The 22,104-nt window shown below is 42.0% G+C and overlaps 1 protein-coding gene across 1 annotated transcript in view; it reads left to right on the forward strand.

Moving 5' to 3' along the window:
* bahcc1b (BAH domain and coiled-coil containing 1b) overlaps positions 1–22,104 on the forward strand; it is a 236,035-nt gene that overhangs the window by 94,730 nt on the left and 119,201 nt on the right. The window contains exons 4-7 of the mRNA XM_085963645.1: positions 11,483–11,608; positions 15,244–17,046; positions 18,219–18,333; positions 20,159–20,367. Of these exons, the coding sequence (XP_085819771.1) occupies positions 11,483–11,608; positions 15,244–17,046; positions 18,219–18,333; positions 20,159–20,367 (2,253 nt within the window). The remainder of the gene's footprint in view (positions 1–11,482; positions 11,609–15,243; positions 17,047–18,218; positions 18,334–20,158; positions 20,368–22,104) is intronic.

The raw sequence follows: 22,104 nt of genomic DNA on the forward strand, positions 1-22,104 counted from the left end.
CCTGTTTGACTTTCCGTGTGTGGGTTTCTCATACTCCAAATGCATTAAATACAGATCTTCCACCAGTGTAGATGCTGCTGTGCTCCAAGTACTGAAATTTTGGTGGTGAATTGTCCTGGCTACAGCCAGCATGCCTGTCTGCTGCCCTCCCACTTAGCATCTATTCTTAATATGAATCAGCCTTTTCTTCTGACCATATTAGAATTGAGGGGAAAAAGTGGGAATTAAAAAAAAACTACACAATCCAATCTACAATGTCGATGCATTACCTGTTGTCACATGCACAGTCCATTTGCTTTTTAGCATTTTTCTCTCCACTCTTTTTCCCCTCTTGATTGTAACATGGCCAATAAAAAAAAAAAGTTAATTTAAAGTAAGAATGATTAAATCTGAACTGAGCACAGTAGTGAGAGGGTAGGAGATGGGTGAGTTCGCAACAGACATTTTTCTCCTGTTAACTGTATGAAAGAGGGATTTTTTAATATAGAGGTGGTGCCTTCAAATAATCAGGCCCAGGTACTGTCCGGGCTGTCTAGGAGGCTATTGATTTTACTGGAGGTGCATGAGAAGAGGGGTGACCAGGAGAATTATTGCCTTGAGTTGTATCAGCATGAGCAGTGGATCCTGTGAGGGTTATTTTTTAAAAGCACATCCGACAGGATATTTCTGGGATGATGAACATTTAAAAAGAGCAGTTTAATGCTATTTTTGGAATAATTTTTGGTACAGAATGACAAAGCTTTAATTTGTTTCTCGTCTGCTGTGAATCAGCGGTTTGTGGATGCCAACTTATATAGTATTAGGGGCCTATACATATAGTATATCTATTATATGATCACTAAGTGGAAAAAGTACGTATATTGCCAACAAGTATGATGAAAACATGATTCAGTTGTTGTATGGATCTTGTATCACAATCAAATCTCTCATCGCATGAGTTGAAAACAAACTGTTGTAGTGCAGTGAACGGAATAGTTATTTTGTAGTTGTTGTTTTTGAAATCCGCAACGCAAGATCAAGATAAAAATTGATCAGTCTCAACATCAAAGATACAAAAATTGCTGTTGCAGTTTGGATCTATTGAACAAGCAGCGTGATCTACGTGTTCTGTTTTTGGACCCAGACATTGCTCACATTGTACTGGGAAGAGCAACGTTATCCTTTCACATTGATCTTACTCAGAATTCTGGTGCAATGAAATGAGATGTAACCACATTAGCTTGTTAAGAGGTCACATGTAAATCATACAGAAAAATCATAACAGCTTGTTTTTAGCCTCTCGTTCCATTTTGTACTGTGTTATGGCATGTTCCCTCCATCAGAATTCCTGGGTCCGAGGACTATGCTACAGCAGTGTGCCTGTTAAGAACCATCACTAATCGTAGGATTAACCTGCTGAACATTGAATTTTTGTCACTTTTCAAAATCCCCGTGTTTTATGTTGTGTTACACCAGTAAAATCATTTTCTGTGCCACTGTACTACCCAGCTCCACCTTCTATCTGGTTTTCTAATGGTGGATATTATTATGAAATAGAATTGGAGAAATGTGCAGAATATTATTGTTTTATGCACACACGCACATACACGCATATATATATTATATACTCGCACACATATACACACATACATATACTATACAGGTATTGAAATGCCTCTCCAGTACTCAAAATCCCACTGATAAGTTAACTGGAAAAAGTCCTATTTATGGCCTGGATGGGCCCAGAGATGTCTTCACACTTGTGTGTCGTTACTCATCTGTGTTAGAATTATTTTGACCCCTAAGAGTTAATCTTTGGCTTCCGTAAATCAAAATTCTTGTCTCCTATTCAGGACATGTGCGTTAATCTGCCTGAACTGTAAATGAGTTCCCTTGCACAGCTGCATCGGTGCTTATTTTGTCACTCCTTGAAAGAGCTTCAGTGTTCCAACGTTGTGAGGGTCACGGCTCCAGGGACAGCTGTTACTATTAAAAATGAATTTTTTTTGATACAGACTTGTTCTCTCTCGCACTCTCCCTGTTTGAATACAGAAGTCATTGTTCTCTGGTGTGTTAGTGGCTGGCAGTGAGTGCTGGAGCATGCTCTTGGCAGGGCACTGCACACTTGTGTATCATACAGTCCCTCTTCACTCTTAAAGCTGTAGTGCTCTCTCGTGGGAAAAAAAAACTTTCAAATGACAAACGCGTTAATTATAGGTCATTATTCTCTTTTAGTCACTGTAGAATGATGGTTAAGTCCCTGTATGAGAATGTGACCATTTTGTTACGATTTGCCAGCATGCCTGATATGTGACTTTCTGTATGTGTGATCTGGGGGCAGTAGAAGATATTCAACTTGAATGTACAGTTTATTCTGAATTTCTGATAGTTTTTATAGCTTTTGAATTATTTAGTGATATTGATGATCTGATGCATTTCCACCTACTCCACTCCCCGCCCCCCCCCCCCCCCCGCCAATTGGACCTGTTGTAATGGAGTCTTAGATGTGCGTTGCTGAATGCAACTGTGGCCACCTCTCTCTCTCTCTCTCTCTCTCTCTCTCTCTCTCTCATAAATTACATCAATAATGTTGGATTGGACAAACTAGGGCCAAAGTTGTAGTAAAAATGGATTCAACACAGCAGTAATGAAAAGTGCTGGATGAAGGATTTTATCTCTGATTGATTGAGACTACGTTTGTTTCCCCCTAAAAGGAAGAAAGGTACATTCCAATCATTAAAGAAAACAAATGAAATCCTACTGTTTTGCCAAGCTTCAATATTGGAAGCGTGAGATGGGTGGAATCGGCGCTTACATCAATCAGCAGGCCGTCCAAAATCACATTACTCTCCAACAGCCATCCCTGCCACCTGATTTAGATCCTTTAACAATGAGCAGCTCAGCGTTGAAAGTTTAAACCAACACAGAGAGGGGACTGGGCCGCATTTTCAAATATAAAAAGCTGGGATTGAATAGTAGGCTTTCCAAAGCATAATAAACTCGAGAGAAGTTTAGTTCTCATCCCTATTGTGCCCGATTACACATCCGTTTACAAATTAACCCACTTGTTCAAATGTCCCAATGTATATTCTCAACCCCGTAAGAATGCTTTAAACAAATCGGTACAGGTCAGTCTTCCACAAAAAGTTCAGCAGTTATCCCACCCACAAGTATAATCTTCATCACATCTACAACTTGTTTGTAACATACCTGCAAATTATGTTTAGAAATGACAGTTAATGGAGCATCAACTACAGTTCTACAGTGGAACTGGTGCCTTGTATGTCTTATGGTGCTTGGAGGTGGAGTTGTTACACTGTGCATTGAACATAGCAGCACAGATGTTTCATGTCCATCTGTCACAATGGGGGTGACTTTCTGAGGGGGAAAGGTGACTCCATGTGGGAGTTGGGCATCTGCAGTTGGAATTTACAGACTCTCATTTACTTTAGTGGAACTAGTTAAACTTTTAACAACCCTAATTAAAGGCGACAGCTTTAATACAACAGCCGCACATTAACCCTTTCAGCATGTGGCTTTATCTGCTGCATGTGAATACCCGATTGGCTTGGAAGCTGCTCGTTTGGAATCATTTTCAACAGTTTCACCCCCATACAGCACAGACCTGCTGCTGCTGCGTGAGCCACACACCAGATGAGATGGAGCAAGATTGACTCAGATGGGGTTTCACATGTGTAACTATTTAGACATAAATATAATTTTTCCCCCCAGAAATGCACATATGTTAAAATCATTTATATATTAAATTTAAAATGTATGGAACACTTTTAACGGATCGATCAGCTGATAGTAAATTGAATCCAAAGCATGCACAATTTATGACCGCGCATAACCTACTGTCCACTCGATAAAGGCGGGTGGGGGGAATGGATCTGCATCATTTGGGTCAATATAACCTGAGGTGTCGATCGAGGATTGTGAATCTTCGGGCCTTAGGTTTGACCTCTATCAATATCTAGTTCTGATCATACCTGTGCTTTCTGAGCAGATCTAAATTCTGGCTGTTCTGAAGTTATTACAGATTTTGATTTTGTTTGTTAATTATTGATATCATTTGCTAATTATTGATATCGTTTGCATTTTGTTAAAATTATTATTGAATCGTTTAAAGGAAATTATCAAATAGCTTAACTAGAAAGATGAAAACGGTGGTGCAAAGATGTGGATAAATGCTGCACAGTGACAAAAAGTAGACATATTTTTTCATGATGGATTACTTATTGGAAGCCGTCTTGCTGATTACAGTGCTCACAGGATTAAAATGAAGTGCTGATTCATCAAGTTCTGGACAATATGCATTATATTGGCATGCCAAAGATATTAATATGCATCCGTACCTTCTTTGTGCGGAACAAAAGATAGTTTAATATGCTAATGCAGGTTAAATGCAGAACCATTAATGTCATCTTGTTCGGCAGTGTCCCTGATAGCTGTCTGGATAAGTATAAATGTCCTAAAATTACAGGTCTTGAGCTTCAAAGGGTGCTAGAGATGACTGGTGATCAGGAAATATCCTTTGTAGCTGCAATCCTGGGAATGGCGGATGTAACTACAGGAGATGCAGTTTTTAATGTCCCTTTGTTCCAAGATATTTTCAAAGAAATTTGAGAGTTAGTTTGAGGTCATTAGATGCATGAGGTTAATCAGAGGATGTGTGGTAACAGATAGCCGCGTATGAAGTAATGAAACTGCAGCTCAAGGGGCACTTTTATGATGAAGATTAGCACAGGAAAGCATCTGTTGTTTTAGATGTTTCAAGAAGAATAGTAAAGTCTGTACTTACTGTAAACATACTGTTATGTTGAGTGCTGTATCTGCTTAATGTTCAACAAACCTGTCTTGTAGATTATAGCTTAAGCCGCATTTTTTATTCTTCTGCCGAGCGAAGTGCAGAAGATCAGGTGGCAACATCCCGGAAGCTGGAGAACAGTGACAGGGGTTCTCTGTTCAATCCCTGGGTCTCACGGCATGCACCTAGATACAGGAGACTCTTTATTATCCGGCACCAACGGGACCGGCGAAGTGCCGGTTTATCAAAGAGTCCGGATTACAGAGAGGTATAGTTTAAAAGGTACGAGAGCTCCGTACACAGCAACAAATCCAGGCTTCCCTATTGCTTAGCAACATGTGCAGGAACTCCGGCCACAGACCAAGCATCCCTGTTGCTTAGCAACAAGTGCACGAACCCCAGTTACACAGCCACAGATCCAGGAACTGCCACTAACATGAAGTAAAACTTACCTGAACCTACTCCTGAATTTTGCCGGTTAACAGAGATTTCCGGTTATTTATGTGCTGGTTAAAAGAGAATTTCCTGTATTGGGCAGGTGAAGGCACACTCTGGTTCATGGGGGGTGAGAGGTCTGGTCATGCTGGTTGTCAGTGATGTTGTCACCGAGGAAAATATCTCGAGTAAAAATCCAAAAAACATAACTGTAAATGCTGCACCTGTCAGGCAAAGGCATTTTGTCACTCGTCAATCTGCCTGTTGATTTATGTGAACACTTTACAGTTTGTGTTGTAACATTCCTGCAATTTTAAACTGAAAGTTTTAAAAAGCTTTGGTATGAATGAAGATTGGATTAAATGCTTCGTATGCTTATTGGTGACTAAGGCAAAATGATCTCTGGATAGCAATAAGACAGTACACGTCCCATCTTGAAAATAACACAAAACTACACATTCACGCCAGTGAAAGGGTTAATAAGGGACCCATTAGTGCTCAATAAAAAAACATGTTTTTTTAATCTTGGGGAGTAATAGAACAACTGTGAAAGCAAGGCAGATTATTGTAAATTTGGAATCAATCCAGATGAAAATGAATCCCAAAAGATGGTGTTCCTACAAATTAACAAGAGCAGGATTTGAGGTGAAGCCTGGGCAAATAACTCATTGACCCACATAAATGGAGTTGCCATGATTGGATATCTTAATAAGCTATTGTAAACAACATTTCTGCTGGTGCTATTTAAAAGGGCAACAAAGTCTAAATTATAACTGTGTGGGCTGAACAGTCTTTTAGCATTATAATCATCTTTTTTTGTTCCTGTCCAGCTGAGTAATGTTGCTGGCACTTGAAACTGCAGACAACTGGCCCAGGATTTTGAAAAGTACAACATTTCTACTGAGCCTTCTTGATAGTGATGCAGCAGAGGACAGGAAATTCCAAGTGCAAGTACTTACTGTGGTAGACAGGAAATCTTGTTTCAATGATTTCCTCGAATTCCTTGTTAATAAATTTTATTTGTGCAGTCATTTATGAAAATGAACTTGGAATTCAATCATTTTGCATTAACTATTGGCAGTACAGGGAATGTCTGTAAAAGAAGCTTCCTGTTCACTCTTGCATCACTACCCACCCTGAGGAAGATGACCCGCTGATTCTCATTTTATAAGTTCAGGTGAACTGCAAGTGATTTCAATGACTTGAATTCAAACTAGGTGTGAGTTTAAACTTGTAAGTTCTGGGGGTGGAATGAAGAGATTTACTGTAAGAATATAAGTGGAGGAGTTAAGACTAAGCACAGTTAAGGGCAAGGAGGTCTCAGTAATTAAGTTCAAGGGTGGTGTATTGCGAGAGGTTAAAAAGGACAGTGGAGGAAAGAATAATAAAAAGAAGGCAAAGCGATACTGAGGAATATGAATGGATCAGGGTTGCAGTGTTTATAGTGTTACAAAGCATTAGAAATGGAACTAGAGGCACTAATTAGAGTGGAGGGATTTGATGTTGTAGCCTTTACTGAAACCTTGCTTCATCTGGGGTGGGACTGGAAACAAAATATCCCTGGCTATAAACAGGAGAGATACCAAAGGAAGAAGAGGCCTTGTTAATTACAGAACTGTTTGCAGCCATTGAAAGAAAATATTTTTATCAATGGCAATGCTTAGCTGGGCTGCATTAATAAGAAATAATAAAGGAGTATGTTACCATATTAGGAGTACATTATAGACCGGCAAATGGTGGGAAAGAAATTGAGGATGTGATTTGTAGCCAAGATGTTTGCAGCGCTGGCTGGGAATAGACAAACATTTGTGATCAAAATGAGGAGGGGTTCTTAGAATTGCATCTAAAACTGTTTCCTTAATCGGTATGTTGCATGGCCAACAAAAAATGATGCAGTGCTCGATCTGGTTCTAGTTAATAATATTAGATAAGTAAGGGACCTGAAGTTATGAGAACACTTAGGTTATGGTTAGTTTCCCAATTATGTTCGCAATGAAAATAAATATAGAAAAGTGAGAGTTGAAGCTAAAAGTGTTGGACTGGAAATTAAGCAAATTCAGTAGGATGAAAGGGGTCCTTGCCTAGATTAATTGGTTGAGAAAGGATGGCAAATCAAACAGTGGACCAGCAGTGGAGATATTTAAATATGAGATGGACAAAGTACAGGGGGAAATTTCCGAGTGTAGGGTCAGGATGGCTGAAGACACAGCTGCTACTGGTGGGCAAAGTGGGTGCGGGAGATTTGAACAATAAGTGGGGGAAAGGATTTAGAGGAACAGGGAGTTTGGGGGAAGGGGGCGTGTTGCAGGGCTAGAGGAGGTTACAGAGATAAGGAGAAGCTAGGCCATGAAGGGATTTAAGCAAAAGGCTAAGAACTTTAAATTTGAAGCATTTGGGGACTGGGAGCCATTGAGAACAGGGATGAAAAGTCAACAGGACTTGGTAAGGGATAGGATATGGGTAGCAGAGTTTTGGATGAGGTGAAGCATTACAGAGGGTGGGGCATGAGAGGCTGGCCAAGAGAGCATTGGAATAGCCACATCTAGAGATGACAATGGGATGAATGGATGTCAGCCAAAGGCGATGGAGCGGTTGAGAGGTGGTGGAGAGGTAGAGCTGAGTATCATCAGTGTACACCTTTTATAAGCACACTGAAGTAAAAGGATAGTCAAAGAAAGGGTGGAACCACTTAAATATGAAGGTGGCCACCTTGTAATTGAGCGCGGGGTAATGGCAGTGATACTTGGTGAGAACTTAGCCTCAATTTTTATAGAGGAAGGTGAAATTAGGCCTGTTAGAGTGCCTGTAAAGGATGTGGAAGAGCCACTACTGAAGATAACTACCCAAAAGAAAACTGTATTAAATATAGTTAAAGAGACTGAAGGTAGAAAAGTAAGCTCAGGTGGAAAGCACCCAGAATACTGAGGGACATTGAACGGGGCGGGGGAGGAGAGATAATGGAAACGTTAACCATAATTTTCTAAAAAGCTTTGGAAATGGAAACTATGCCAAAGGACTTGAGGGTGGCAAATGTCACACCCCTGTTCAGGAAAGGGAAAATGGATAAGCCAGAAATTAAAGGCCAGTTAAGGGTAAGCTTCTAGGGCTGGATTTCCCTGCATGGTGGTTTTGTTGCCAGAGGTGAGGAGGACTTCCAGCCACACCCCCCACACCCCCATGACCCTGATCCATTTTCCTGGTCCAAGGTTTATCATACATGCAGGGAGTGCTCCCAAGTAGTATCTGCACTCCATAGGAGGCGCTCACCACCCCCCCAACAAGTAAAATCCAGCGATGCTGCAGCAGGGCACTCACTGCAGCACCAGAGGAGCTGAAGTTAAAGGGGGCACGAGCTCCTTGGAAATGAAATGATCTTTCACTGAAATGGCTTGTGAAGAGCCCACATAGAAGCTGCAGGTTCTTTCCCTCCTTCAGTGCCTTCAGCACTCCTTCTGCCGCTGATTGAGCAAGTACTGCGCACTCCTCTTCTGTCCTTACTTGGGATCAGCAGTACACTGGTGGGAAAAGCTGGGAAATTGACTGGTTCCCATAGCCCTGTCTCCAGCTCTCTCTTAAATGCACTGGGCATATCCAGGCCGTAGAGCTCATAATGTGGGATGAAATTAATGAACACTTATACAGGCCTGGGCTAATTGGGGACAGTCAGCATGGACTTGCAAAGGGCAAGCTGTGCTTGACTAAGTTAATTGAATTTTTTGAAGAAATTACAGAATGATTAGATCAAGGGAATGTAGTAGATGTTGTAGAGATGAATTTTCAGAAGGAATTTGATTAGGTGTCACATATGAAACTCGTTACAGAAAGTAAGGCAAATGGTGTTAAAACGGCATGTAGATGCATGGATAGAAAACAGAAATCAATGTTTTTCAAATTGATTGGATGTGTATCGTGATGTGTCCTAAGGATCCCTTGTTTTCTATTTATATAACATCATTTAAAAGAATTAGTAATTAGGTAAGCATTTGAAAATGAAGAACAAAAAACATTCCGGAAATAATGGGGAACCAAGGGTCTAGAAAGAATGAGGAACTTAAAGAAATCAGTATAAGTAAAGACATAGTACTGGAGAAATTAATGTGACTAAGTGGCGACAAATCCCCTGGACCTGACGACCTGCATCCTAGGGTTTTAAAAGAGGTAGCTGCAGAGATAGTGGATGCACTGGTATTAATCTTCCAAAATTCCCTAGATTGTAGAACAGTCCCCAAGGATTGGATGGTAGAAAATATAACCTCGCTACTTAAGAAAGGAGGAAGAGGAAAAAATGGGGAACTATAGGCCAGTTAGCCTGACATCAGTAGTAGGCAAATTGCTAGAATCTATTATTAGGGACGTGGTAACAGGGCACTTAGAAAATCGTAATATGAGAAGGCAGAGTCAACATGGTTTTATGAAAGGGAAATCGTGTTTGACAAATCTGTTGGAGAGTTTTTTGAAGATGTAACTAGTAGGATGGATAAGGGGGAACCAGTGGATGTAGTGTATTTGGATTTTCAAAAAGCATTCGATAAGGTGCCACACAAGAGGTTATTACACAAAATTAGGACTCATGAGATTGGGGGTAATATATTAGCATGGATTGAGGATTGGTTAATGGACAGAAAACAAAGAGTAGGAATAAACGGGACATATTCGGGTTGGCAGGCTGTAACTGGGGTACCACAAAGATCAGTGCTTGGCCCTCAGCTATTTACAATCTATATTAATGACTTAGATGAAGAGACTGAATGTAACATATCCAAGTTTGCTGATGATACAAAGTTAGGTGGGAAAGTAAGCCGTGAGGAGGACGCAAAGAGGCTGCAGAGAGATATTGACGGGTTGAATGAGTGAGCAAGAACATGGCCAATGGAATACAATGTGGGGAAGTGTGAAGTTATCCACTTTGGTAGGAAAAACAGAAAAGCAAAATATTTTTTGAATGGTGAGAGACTGGGAAATGTTTACATTCAGAGGGACCTGGGTGTCCTTGTACATGAATCACAGAAAGTTAACATGCAGGTACAGCAAGCAATTAGGAAAGCAAATGGTATGTTAGCTTTTGTTACAAAGGGATTATAGTATAAAGAGTAAAGAAGTCTTACTCCAATTATACAGGGCCTTGGTGAGGCCACACCTGGAGTAATATGTACAGTTCTGGCCTCCTTACCTAAGGAAAGACATACTTGCCTCAGAGGGAGTATACCGAAAGTTCACTAGACTTGTTCCTGGGGTGAGGGGATTGCCCATGAGGGGAGATTGAGTAGACTAGGCCTATATTCCCTAGAGTTTCAAAGAATGAGAGGTGATCTAATTGAAACATATTAAATTCTTAAGGGGCTTGACAGGGTTAATGCGAAGAAAATGTTTCCCCCAGCTGGGGAGTCTAGAACACGGGGTCAGGGTCTCAGAATAAGGGGTCGGCCATTTAGGACTGAGATGAGAAATTTCTTCACTCAAAGAGTTGTGAATCTTTGGAATTTTCTACCCCAGAGGGCTGTGGAGGCTCAGTCATTGAGTATATTTAAGATAGAGGTTGATAGATTTTTGGGAACTAAGGGATATAGGGATAGTGCAGGAAGGTGGAGTTAAGGTAGATGATCAGCCATGATCTTGTTAAATGGCGGAGCAGGCTCGAGGGGCCGAATGGCCAACTCCTGCTCCTATTTCTTATATTCTTATATGAAGAGGAAAAGGAAAGATAATGGATTAGAATAGGTTGCTCCAGTGAAGGGGCTGGCACCAGTACAGGCACAGTGGGCCAAATGGCCTCCTTCTGTCTGTAACTTCTATGATTTTACCAGCATAGATAAGAACAGATTATAATGGACAGTGGATTTTTAACTTGCCCTTAATTATAATTTATTGTTAGTTGCCATTCGGTAGTCTTCGGAGAGAACGAGAAGTGACCTTTTTGATAAATCATCCGCAGTTGAACTGAGTTTCAGGCTCTCAAAGTGAAGGGCAACATGCCAGACTACTCTGTGAAAGTACAGTAGTTGAAGCCACTGTATCAGTCATAAATAAAATACAGGGACTGAGGAGATTATATCTTTTGTTATTCTTTTTCATCAAACACAGAAGCATTAGAAACCTCCGTGGTTTCTTTTTCGTGGTCTGTTTGCAATTACAAGACATTTGTTTGAAAACCACTTTATTGCTTGAACTATGATAACTGAAGTATAGTCTAAAAGGAAATATTGGTACCCTCTCGTAAGCGACTGTGCTATTCAACTCTTAACCTTCTATTTTCTTTAGTTCCAGGATATTCCAGGTTTTCAAGCAGTTTGGCCTCCACTTTCCTTCCCATGAGCCATCTGGATCACCATGGTAACAGCAACAGTGTACTTTATGGTCAGCACAGGTTCTATGATACACAAAAAGGCGAGTAAAATATCCAGCATAACCAAATGTATTTTATAATTAGCTTACAAAATAGTAATACCAATAACATTTCTATGTTTTAATTTTACTTTGTTTCAATTTAACAGAAGTAATGAACTATTGCAATTATGACCATTTATTTGTCTAGCGGAATACCGTGTGTATAAATTATTCTCATATTTCGAATAAGTTGAGAGCCTAATTTTGCTCTGCAACGTGGCACTTTGTTTTAACCATAAACGTTCAGCTGAAATATAGTTGCAGGGTGTGTTACTGAATAGTACCCGATGGACTCTTTCATGGTGCTGTAGTTGTTGCCTTGCATTTTAATATTTATTTCAAATAAAATCCAAGATTCTTTGGGGGGAAAAAAAGCAATCTTATTGATTCATATTATGCGGTGAACATTAAAGTTAGAGTTTAATCTTGATATTTATGATAATGATGCACCACATATGGCTCAAAGCAACCCGCTGAACGTTTGTACAAGGCCTTTAGCTAAATACCATGCTGGCTGGTGTTATTGCCTTGATGGGGCTATTTTATCCTCCCCATTAACGCAGAATCTCTATTATTTTCATCACTACTAAATGCTGTAGGTAAACTTTACTACCATGTACAGTGCCTCTGAAACCCTCTGGATTTCACCCCCCCTTCCTTTACCCCTCGTCCCCCCTTCCTTTACCCCTCCCCCCCCCCTTCCTTTACCCCCCCCACCTTCCTTTACCTCTCTTCTGCTGACTGAGGTGATTCATGCTATGGGACTGTCCTGCAGTCATTGTCAGCCTACAGTACCTTACCCAAATGTCCATTTTTCATGTGTGTTTCTGGATAGTGGCTGGTGCTAAGCTGTTTGATCTTGGCGGGGCGGGGGGGGGGCATTGCGGCTGAACCCAACCTTGCTCTCACTTGACATTCCACCCCCTTCACACACACGCACAAAATCACTATTGAATAGCCACCAGTGAGTTGAAACCCTTTCTTCTCCCTAGCTCAGGGGCAGCTAAGTGCCTTCATTGTCACCCGGACTGAGAGTAACACAAACCAGGACCGAGCCTGGACCCTTCCTGGGCTGTCTGGTTATCTCACACAAAACACAGCCATTTACCATCGATTGTTTGTACAAAGTTGTTATTTGCATTAAAAAATTTAAATTTTGCAGTCATTCAATCTAAGCAATGCAAAATAAAACAGCACTGTGCAAAAAGAAATTCAAATGAACAAATTATTCAAATGAAGTGACTTTATATTAACAACAGACTGTACCTACCAAGCCATTAGGGGAGGCAAAATGAATGAATTCCCTGATCAGAACTGAGCCCAAGCCATGGCAGTGAGTTGCCAAATCCTATCCACGACACCACGAGGAATGAATAGCGTAAACGGGGCTCTGCACTTACAGCAAAACAAAATTATTCAGTGTGATTATTATCCACTTTCCTAGACAAGGAATGGCAAAGAACGATGAGAGACACAAATACAGAGAAAAAGATTAAGCAAAAGAGGGTGAGAGAGAGATGAAGCACAGAGAGAGAGAGAGAACGAGGGAGAAAGAGGCAAATGTAGAAAGAAAGGAAGAAAAAGGAAAGGTATTATTTAAAAGGAAAGTAGCAGTGAGTGAAACCATTAACATGTTATGCAATGAGCAGGAGTTTGTGCCTGAGATGTTTCCCATCTGGCCATGCAATTAGAATAATAGAATCATAGAATGATACAGCACAGAAGGATGTCATTCATCCCATCGAGCCTGTGGCGGCTCTTTGAAGGCGCTCTCCAATTAGTCCCACTCCCCTGCTCGTTCCCTGTAGCCCTGCAAATTTTTTCTTTTCAAGTATTTATCCCATTCCCTTATGAAAGTTACTATTGAATCTGCTTCCACCACCCTTTCAGGCAGTGCATTCCCGATCATAACAAGATGCTGCTTAAAATAAATTCTCATCTCCCCTCTGGTTCTTTTGCCAATTGCCTTAAATCCACGTCTCTATCAAAAACTATCATAATTTGGAACAGCTCCAAAAATCTCCCCTTAAACATCTCTGCTCTAAGGAGATCAAGCCCAGCTTCTCTAGTTTCTCCACATTACTAAAATCCCCCATCGGTGGAGTAAGAGAATTCAAGATGGCTGCTTTACCAACTGGAGGGAGGACAGACAGTCCCTTGACTAGAACATCTGTGATCTGTCTTTGGTATACTGAGAGAGATACATTCTGGCCTCTGAAATGTAAAAAGTTTGTCCGAGGGTATTAGAACTTACAAGCATTTCCTTGGTATAGGATAATGTCTAATGGATCGAATTAATTGCTAAATGTTCAGTTTAACTTTGCCCATTAAACACTTAAAGAACAGAGCACAGCAAAACATTAGAGGCATTTTTCATCTAATCATCTGATGATTTCTGCTCGACAAAATCTTCAATGTTAATTTTATTTTCACACCTCTGCTTTATGCTGCTTTTTTTAATCAAGCCACAGCCTTACAACAACAACTTGCATTTATATAGCACCTTGAACATAGTAAAATGTCCCAAGGTGCTTCACGGGAGCGTTATCAAGCAACATTTGGTATTTGAGCCACTTAAGGAGACATTAAGACAGATAACCAATCAGAGAGGTAGGTTTTAAAGACCGTCTTAAAGGAGGAGAGCGAGCTAGAGAGGCGGAGAGGTTTATGGAGGGGATTCCAGAACTTAGGGCCCAGGCAGCTGAAGCCACGGCCACCAATGGTGGAGCGATTAATTGGGGATGCGCAAAAGACCAGAATTGGAGGAGCACAGAGATCTCGAAGGGTTGTAGGGCTGGAGGAGGTTACAGAGGTCGGGATGGGCGAGACCACGGAGGGATTTGAAAACAAGGATGAGAATATTATGCCAGGCCCTTCTCCATTAAACAATAATCCATTGCCATGTGCACCAGTAAGTTCACAGGTTCAAATCCTAGTCTGTGCTGAATTAGCTGATCTAGGCTGGGCAGCAGGCTATAGTTACCCTGACTGCCCTGGGTTAGGGAAGGACAAATCAGCTAGGCCTCCTGCTCTTGTTGGAGCTGCGTACACGTGGAGGCCTGCTGAAAAGAGGATTGGGCTTGTCTGTGATGTCTTCTGTGGTCAAATAGCCTGTTGAACCTTAAGGGCTGATTTTCTAAATGCACACCCTTAACACTGGAGCATATTTTAGGAACTAGCGGGCAATGCTCCCTGTGATTTTTCTGCCCATAATGAACAGAAGATTTTGAGGAGCACCCCCACGATATCCCAGTTTGTGCTCCCAGTCTCTGTGCTAGAAGCATGCGTTCGGAATTCAACCCTTTACTGTCAAAGCTCACACATGAATAATGGCCACTTGGGTGAGATACTAGACAGTGACTGGTGTTTTTGAATTGTCCTCCAGCACAAGGAGTCAGTGCCTTCAGGAGAGGAAGAAAGGGAAGCAAAATGGCAGAGAACATTTTCAGGCAAAATATGTTGTATATAAAAAAAAACCTGTTCATCATATGATTGTATAGAGTGATTTAGAACATAGAAATGTGGGTCTTGAGTTAAACAGAAGGTGAGGTGTATAAGAAAGCAGAAGGAGGTATCATTATTGATGGTGATATAATATAATGCACTGATCTTATGAGGTCTTTCTCAACTTGCAGATGGTTTCTATCTGAGGAACTTACCTGGACAACCAACCCTGCTCTCAACCAATCATAGTTTTCCTTCCATTTCCCGAGCCGCACCCAGCCATCCCATTGGTTCCTGCAGCAGAGACAGAGAGATGAGCCACTCCCACAAAACCATCAAGGAAACTGACAGACTCCTAGCTGCTAAGGAACCTAGTAAAGAAAGGATGAGTAAAAATGAAGCCAATTCTATGAACAGTCAAAGGACACACAAGGAGAGACATTCAGAAGAAGATGGAAAGGACAGACATAAAATAGTGCTGCCTCTGATGCCAGATGTTAGATGCAAAGAAGACATAACAAATATGCACAATAGCATGTGTGAAAACAGAAATAAACACTTCAGTAGCTGTTTAACAAACTCCAAAGTTATGAATGGAGATTCCAGTAAGACTTTATTAGCAAGCTGCACTAATATTGGTGGGATTTTACCGAGGCAAATGGACATCCATACCCCAGGCAGGTGTACCAAAGAGAGCTTAAGGTTTGAGAGGGATTTCAGAGAAAATGGTCCCTCTGGTCCAATGCATATCGAGTGCTCGGACAGTTGGCAAACGCCACACCATTCTGTTGCATACTCTGTTCCTTCTTCACTGTCCAACATTCCTCCATCATCTAGCACAGCCTCGGGAACATTCCCCTGTTTGCAGGTTCATTCCAACTTAGACCTTTTTTACCCGACTCAAGATAAGGCTGGCAGGGAGCTCAAGGTCACTGGGCCTACGTACGTGCCTTCAGTGGGACACTTCAGTGACAAAAGTAGACCTTTTCAAGTCACTGCAGAGAACTGCAAGGTCAACAGAAATATAGGGAAGGAGAAGACACACGACAAAAGCACAGAGAGGTCTGATATTGGGACAGTACCTAATTCACACACACATCTGAAGCTAGATGGGAAAGGAATGGACTGGCCCCACAATTCAGCCATAAAATCCAAACAACAGTGTGGTAGCAGCACTGGTGCACAGATGGTGATGCCCTTCACACCTCAGGCAGCCAAGGGCCCCTCAGGGAAAGGTAGCACTTATGTTATGCCACAGTCTCAGGATTGTTTCTGTTCGAAGGAGCTGGAGACATGCTGTGCCAAACTCACCCACTCCAGTTATATGCTGGACCGGGAGCATGGCAGTGATGCACATGAGAAAGCTTCGAAAGACTCACAGGGGCAGAAAGTGGCCAGGATACGGCACCAACACCATAAGCTTCCTGAGGTGGAGCACATGGGTTCAGAAATGAAGAGAAGGCCACCGGAGCTCAGTTGTATGAGCTACAATGGATCTCACATACCATCATGGCAGGGCCCTCAGATTCCAATGGGTGAAGACAGGAAAAACTCCTATCTTGACCCTTTTAGTTCAAGTTTACAGCAGGCAGCAATGTTATCACAAGGATCTGTGCTAAACCAAGACATGTTAGGTCAAACTGATGAAGTCTCAGCCATGAAGAGTTTGTTAAAATACAGCAGCTCTTTTCCTCCAGGCACACAGGCTTTGATTGTTGGGCAGAAGACCCCTTTTGGAGGTCTGGGAAACATTAGGGCCAGCTGTGTCCATCAGGAGATTAAATTCCAAAGTGGGAAATCAAGCCTAGATTTGGAGCGTCTAGACTGTGCCAAAGGACGGGAAAATGAGTCATCTCAGGGCGATGGAGAGATACGGCAGCCTCCAGTTGGGATCGCAGTGGCAGTTGCAAGGCAAAAAGACAACCAGAACAAGCATGAACTGCCTTGTGGTGCTGAGTCCAGCAGGCAACACAGGCACCTTCCTGGTTTGAAAGGTGAGATACTATTAAAGACCCAAATAAGTCGTTAAACCGTGCTTCTGTCAACAACCCTGATTTATTTTTTTAACTGTTTTCACAACATGATTATTATTGTCAGAAATATTATTCTATGGGACTACTGGTAAATGCTGGCCTGTATGTCACCTTTCTTTCCTGGTATAGGTGACAAATCATTTGGGAATGCTTTAAGTGCAGTGTTGTTACTAAATGACATGGTAGGACAGTATTTAATTCCCAGAATAGTTACGTATTCGAGTTGCAGGTTAGCCTGTAATTCAGACGGCCTTGCTTTGGTTGCTTCAACTTCATCGAGACTTGTTTGTTGGACTGAAGTGTTTCATCTGTGGGTATGAAAACTTGGCATTGTCCAACTCAACCTAGTTGAGTCCCAGGTCCCAGTAGCTGATCATGCACTGTAACGTTAGTAGTTTGGAGAAGCCCATGACTTTGACTGTCCTCACTTCCAGTATGAAGATGGCTGACCCCAAAGTGTCCAAAATCAGACCCCAAAAAAGTGGTGATATGCCTGTTTGAATGTCACCTACTTTAAAGGAAGACTTCAAGCATCCAGATGAAAATGTAAATGATCAGAATTTTTAGAGCACTTCAAGCTGAAAGTTGTACACGAGCTCCACATATGTTTGCAATTCCATGTTATTATCAATTCCCTATTAGTTTTCAGCTTTTATTACTTTTGTGCAGGCGTTTGACCCAAAATGTACTTATGATAAAATGTGTGAAGGATCTCCGTACTGAAATGTTAATTCTTTCTTCATATTTTTCATCCACCATGTCATTTAAGTATTTGATCCAGCAAACACTGGACGTGGAAGTTGAAGTTTTCTCTGAAAGGTTATAAATGAAGTATTCCCTCAACATCAAAAGTAAATCGTCAGTAGTTTGTCACAAGACATCACACATGTATAGGTTTTCCTTGTGAATGACCTAGAACTATGCTAGTGCAGTTGCTGATCACACAGTGCAATTTAAATGTCTGAAAATGGAGACATTTTACATTGCATTTCTTTATTTGACAATTTGAATAGTTGATTTTGACATGGATTTGCTTTGACTAGATTTCATATTAAGCTGTACCGCTGTAATAAACTTGGTATGAGTTTTGCATGGGTGCTGGTTAGCTGCAAATAATGCTTTCTTGTTGACAGGATCATCGCGCTCCGCCTATGTCATAGACCTGGAAGCAGAGGAAGAAAACAATCATTTTCGTGAGGAAAGAATGGGACTGGCACGTTTGGATAGGGAAAGGGACCACTTACTTCGGTAAGATCTTTCACGGATTAATACAGCACAAAATGTCTTGGATTAACACAGCACAATACGCTTTTTATTGTCCCGTCCCAAAATCTGAGCCCAAATCATCAGAATTGGTTACCACAGATGTTGTGATTCGTGGAATAGTTTGCGAACTTGGACTACTTTTACAATTCCACTTTGCTCCAATATTCATCCTTAGAACCTGTACAACTCTGACTGGATTACCTAACACTACTAAGCACAATACTTTTAATCCTGAATTAAGAAATGTTAATGCGTTCCATATGTTTATTTCATTCAACATTATTATATTTAACATCAGAGAGAGATGCATTAAAAAAAAAGGGTTTGCAGCGTTTCAGTGTCCGTGCGGAGAAGAGTTAATACTAAAAGGCCTGGTTATGCGCTTGACTCATGGATCATGATGTTCATATCCCAGGGCGCTGCTGGTTGCTTGTACACTTGGTCAGAAGACCAGTAGCAGAACAAGATTTGTCAGTTCTCAGCTAGACAGCTAAAATGGATGTGCCATCTCCTGGAGAATGAGTCAATGAACATTTGGCTAACCAGACTCTCACAAATCACACCTTTGGCTTACAGATCATGAAGTGGAAATCCTTGTAGTTGTGGAGAGGGCCGCAGACCAGGTTACTCCAGCTACTGAATGGAGGAAGCTGTTTGGTGGCACATAACCGACAGACATAAAAATAAGAGAAAATGGGGAAACAAGATCGGCTGAAAATTCAGTAGCCTTAGCGCCTCATTTGAGGCGCTAGAGGGCCTTGCGCCGGAGTTATGGCCAGTAGTGAAATTCCCTGGGGCCCTAAATCGGCGTTGCTCCGGTAGCGCTGCGCCGGCACCGATGACGTCATCGGTGTGCGCAGCGTCCCGGTTGCCGTGGTAACCCGCCCGAACTCCGAAATTGAGTTGCGGCCGCCTCGCCCGTGGCAGCCGCAACCAGCGTTTTGTCAGAGGTGCCTTACTGCAGTTAGCGCCGGCGCATTAAAGGCCCCGCGGCGGCCGGCCGCTTTCCCGCCGGCCGCCTGCCCGCAGCTCCCTCCCCGGACTTCTCTTCCCCCCCCCCCCCCCCCGGAACAGATGCAAGCCCGGCACTTGTCCGAGGTGCCGGGCTCATTTTTAAGCAGATTTGCGCGGGCCGCGGCCGGGTGCAGGCAGCTCCTCCTTAACGGAAGGAGGAGGCCTGCACTTCCCCAGCCTGCCGCACCGCATCGGGTGCCGCAGCGCCGGAATTGCGGCGCGAAACGGCAGTTAGCGCCCTTTTCCAGGCGCTAAGACCCTTCAGTAGCGCCGGCAGCCGTTTGGGCGCGGCGCCACTGAATTTTTGCCGCGCGCAGGGGACTTAGCGCCGGCACTAATTTCCGGCGCTAAAGCCCTGGCTAAGCCAAAACCCAATTTCTAGGCCTATATATCTGTTTTAAAAAAAAAAAAATTCAGGTTATACAAGTGAAGTCTACACTTTCCCACTTTTGGTCTGCTTGGTGCCTCATTACTGGACCTTGCATCTAACGATTAAAGGGTACCACTGCAGTGATGTCACAAAGGAAGTGTGTGGCTAGTTTCAAAATCTATTACATTTTTAAAACATCAAAAATTGTGGGAAGGAAACTTGAGATATATATTTTTTAATTAATTCTTGGAATATGGGCATCGCCGGTAAGGCCAGCATTTATTGACCATCCCTAGTTGCCCTTGAGAAGGTGGTGTTGAGCCTTCTCCCTGAACCGCGACAGTCCGTGTGGTGAAGGCTCTCCCTGTATGGAAAAAGATGTTTTGATTGTGACTAATTTCAAAATATTTCTGTTGAATTCAGAGAAAACAAAGAACTTGTGGAGTTTGCACGAATCCGTCCATCCAATGGTTGTCCTGGAGACCTAAATCCAAACCTGATGGTTACTGGAGGATCATCTTTACAAGCCAACCAACTGGGAACTGATCCCAACGCACATCCTCACCTTACTCCTTCGCATTGGCTTCCAAGGACAGGCAGCCCCTCAGTGTGGATGGGCGGGCATTCATATGGTCAGTCTTGCAATCTTTCATTTATTTAGTAGCAATGTACAAATTTATGGGTTCAGATATTCCAATGACCGGCGCACCTTTCACACTGATGGCCAATGCACAGTTAACACAACAGACTTTTTCTTTTCTATTCTTTGCCCCTAAAGCAAGATAGCAAGGTTCAACTTTTCCAACTTTTGGCTTGTATACATGAAAATCTATTTCAAGTAATATTTGAAAGGGAAAAATTCAACAAAAATGAGTTTATGAAATGCACTGCTAAAAAATGTAGTAATGTTGCATTTACTGCTCAGTGCTACATGTGGGTTGCCATGATGGGAGATATAAACCTTGTATACCTCTGTATTGTTCATATTTTTTGAAATTTTCATCCATCCAGAAATCCATCCATTTATCTGTCTAGGTTTGGATATACATTAGCTCATCTGTCCATTTATAATTCCATCCAAGTACTAAAAAGAAAGACAGACTTGCATGTATATAGTGCCTTTCACGAACATCAGACATCACAAAGCACTTTACAGCCAATGAAGTACTTTTGAAGTGTAGTCACTGTTGTAATGTGGGAAACGTGGCAGCCAATTTGCGCACAGCAAGGTCCCACAAACAGCAATGTGATCATGACCAGAGAATCTGTTTTTGTTATGTTGGTTGAGGGATAAATTATTGACCAGGACACTGGGGATAAACTCCCCTGCTCTTCTTCAAAATAGTGCCATGGGATCTTTTACGTCCACCTGAGAGAACTTGGTTTAACGTCTCATCTGAAAGACGGCACCCCCGACAGTGCAGCACTCCCTCAGTACTGCACTGGGAGTGTCAGCCTAAGAAGTTTAAGAATTGAAAGTGCAACATACTGTATTATTCTCTAAATGAGAGAATGCTTTGGTGCAGGTAGATAGGAGAGTTACCACACAAGTGTGTTACTCAGAGTAGAATATAAAAGCACAAATCAACCAGTCAGAGAGAATGCCAGTGGTGAAATAGTGTGCAGTTACAACGGGCCAAGAAAACATTCAGACATCTGATGCAGCTGTTGAGGAGATGAGCAATTTTAATGGAGAATTATAGTTAGGATGGAACAAAAATAAAACTCCACATTTTGAAAGTGAATAACTTATTATTCATGCCTCAGTCACAAAATGAAAGACATCCTTTGTCAAGTGAAAGTCTGGAGTTCCATTTTTAAATGCATAAATGTGAAGGAAACCAGGAAGTTCATTTGGTACTGTCAGCTGTTTAGAATGTACACAGGCCAATTTCCACATGAAAACAGTTGCACAAATGCTGAAGTTGTCTACAGCCACTAAAATTAGGTGTTGGGGACATCTTGTGACTTCAAACTTGATATTTGCCTTAATTCTATCCAGGCAAGTGAGATTGCCAGAATATATACACATTCCAAAGGAATTAATCACAGGAGTTTCTAACCAAACTACTGAAAAATCTGCACGGGTACAGTTTCTGTTTGCCTAATATAGAGGGTACACCCGTTACCCAAGTCGAGAGAGCTTGGAAGAGCCTAGGCTTAGGGAGCCCCAAGGGTGTGCAGGGGTATCGAAGAATGCAGAAGCCAAATATGCCCTGTGCAGTAAAGAAAGGAGGCAGCCTCAAAAGGAATGTTTCTTGACCTCATCTGAGCGCAGTGTTGCCCCTGTAAGGTGTAGCTCCATCTTGTTGCTTGTAAAACTAAAATGGTGCTGATCCCAACCCTTCTCTGTTCTTTGTAGACTGTTT

The sequence above is a fragment of the Somniosus microcephalus genome, chromosome 21 (assembly GCF_052327205.1).
Source record: "Somniosus microcephalus isolate GS21.2 chromosome 21, FLI_Smic_1.0, whole genome shotgun sequence".
Classification (NCBI taxonomy): Eukaryota; Metazoa; Chordata; class Chondrichthyes; order Squaliformes; family Somniosidae; genus Somniosus; species Somniosus microcephalus.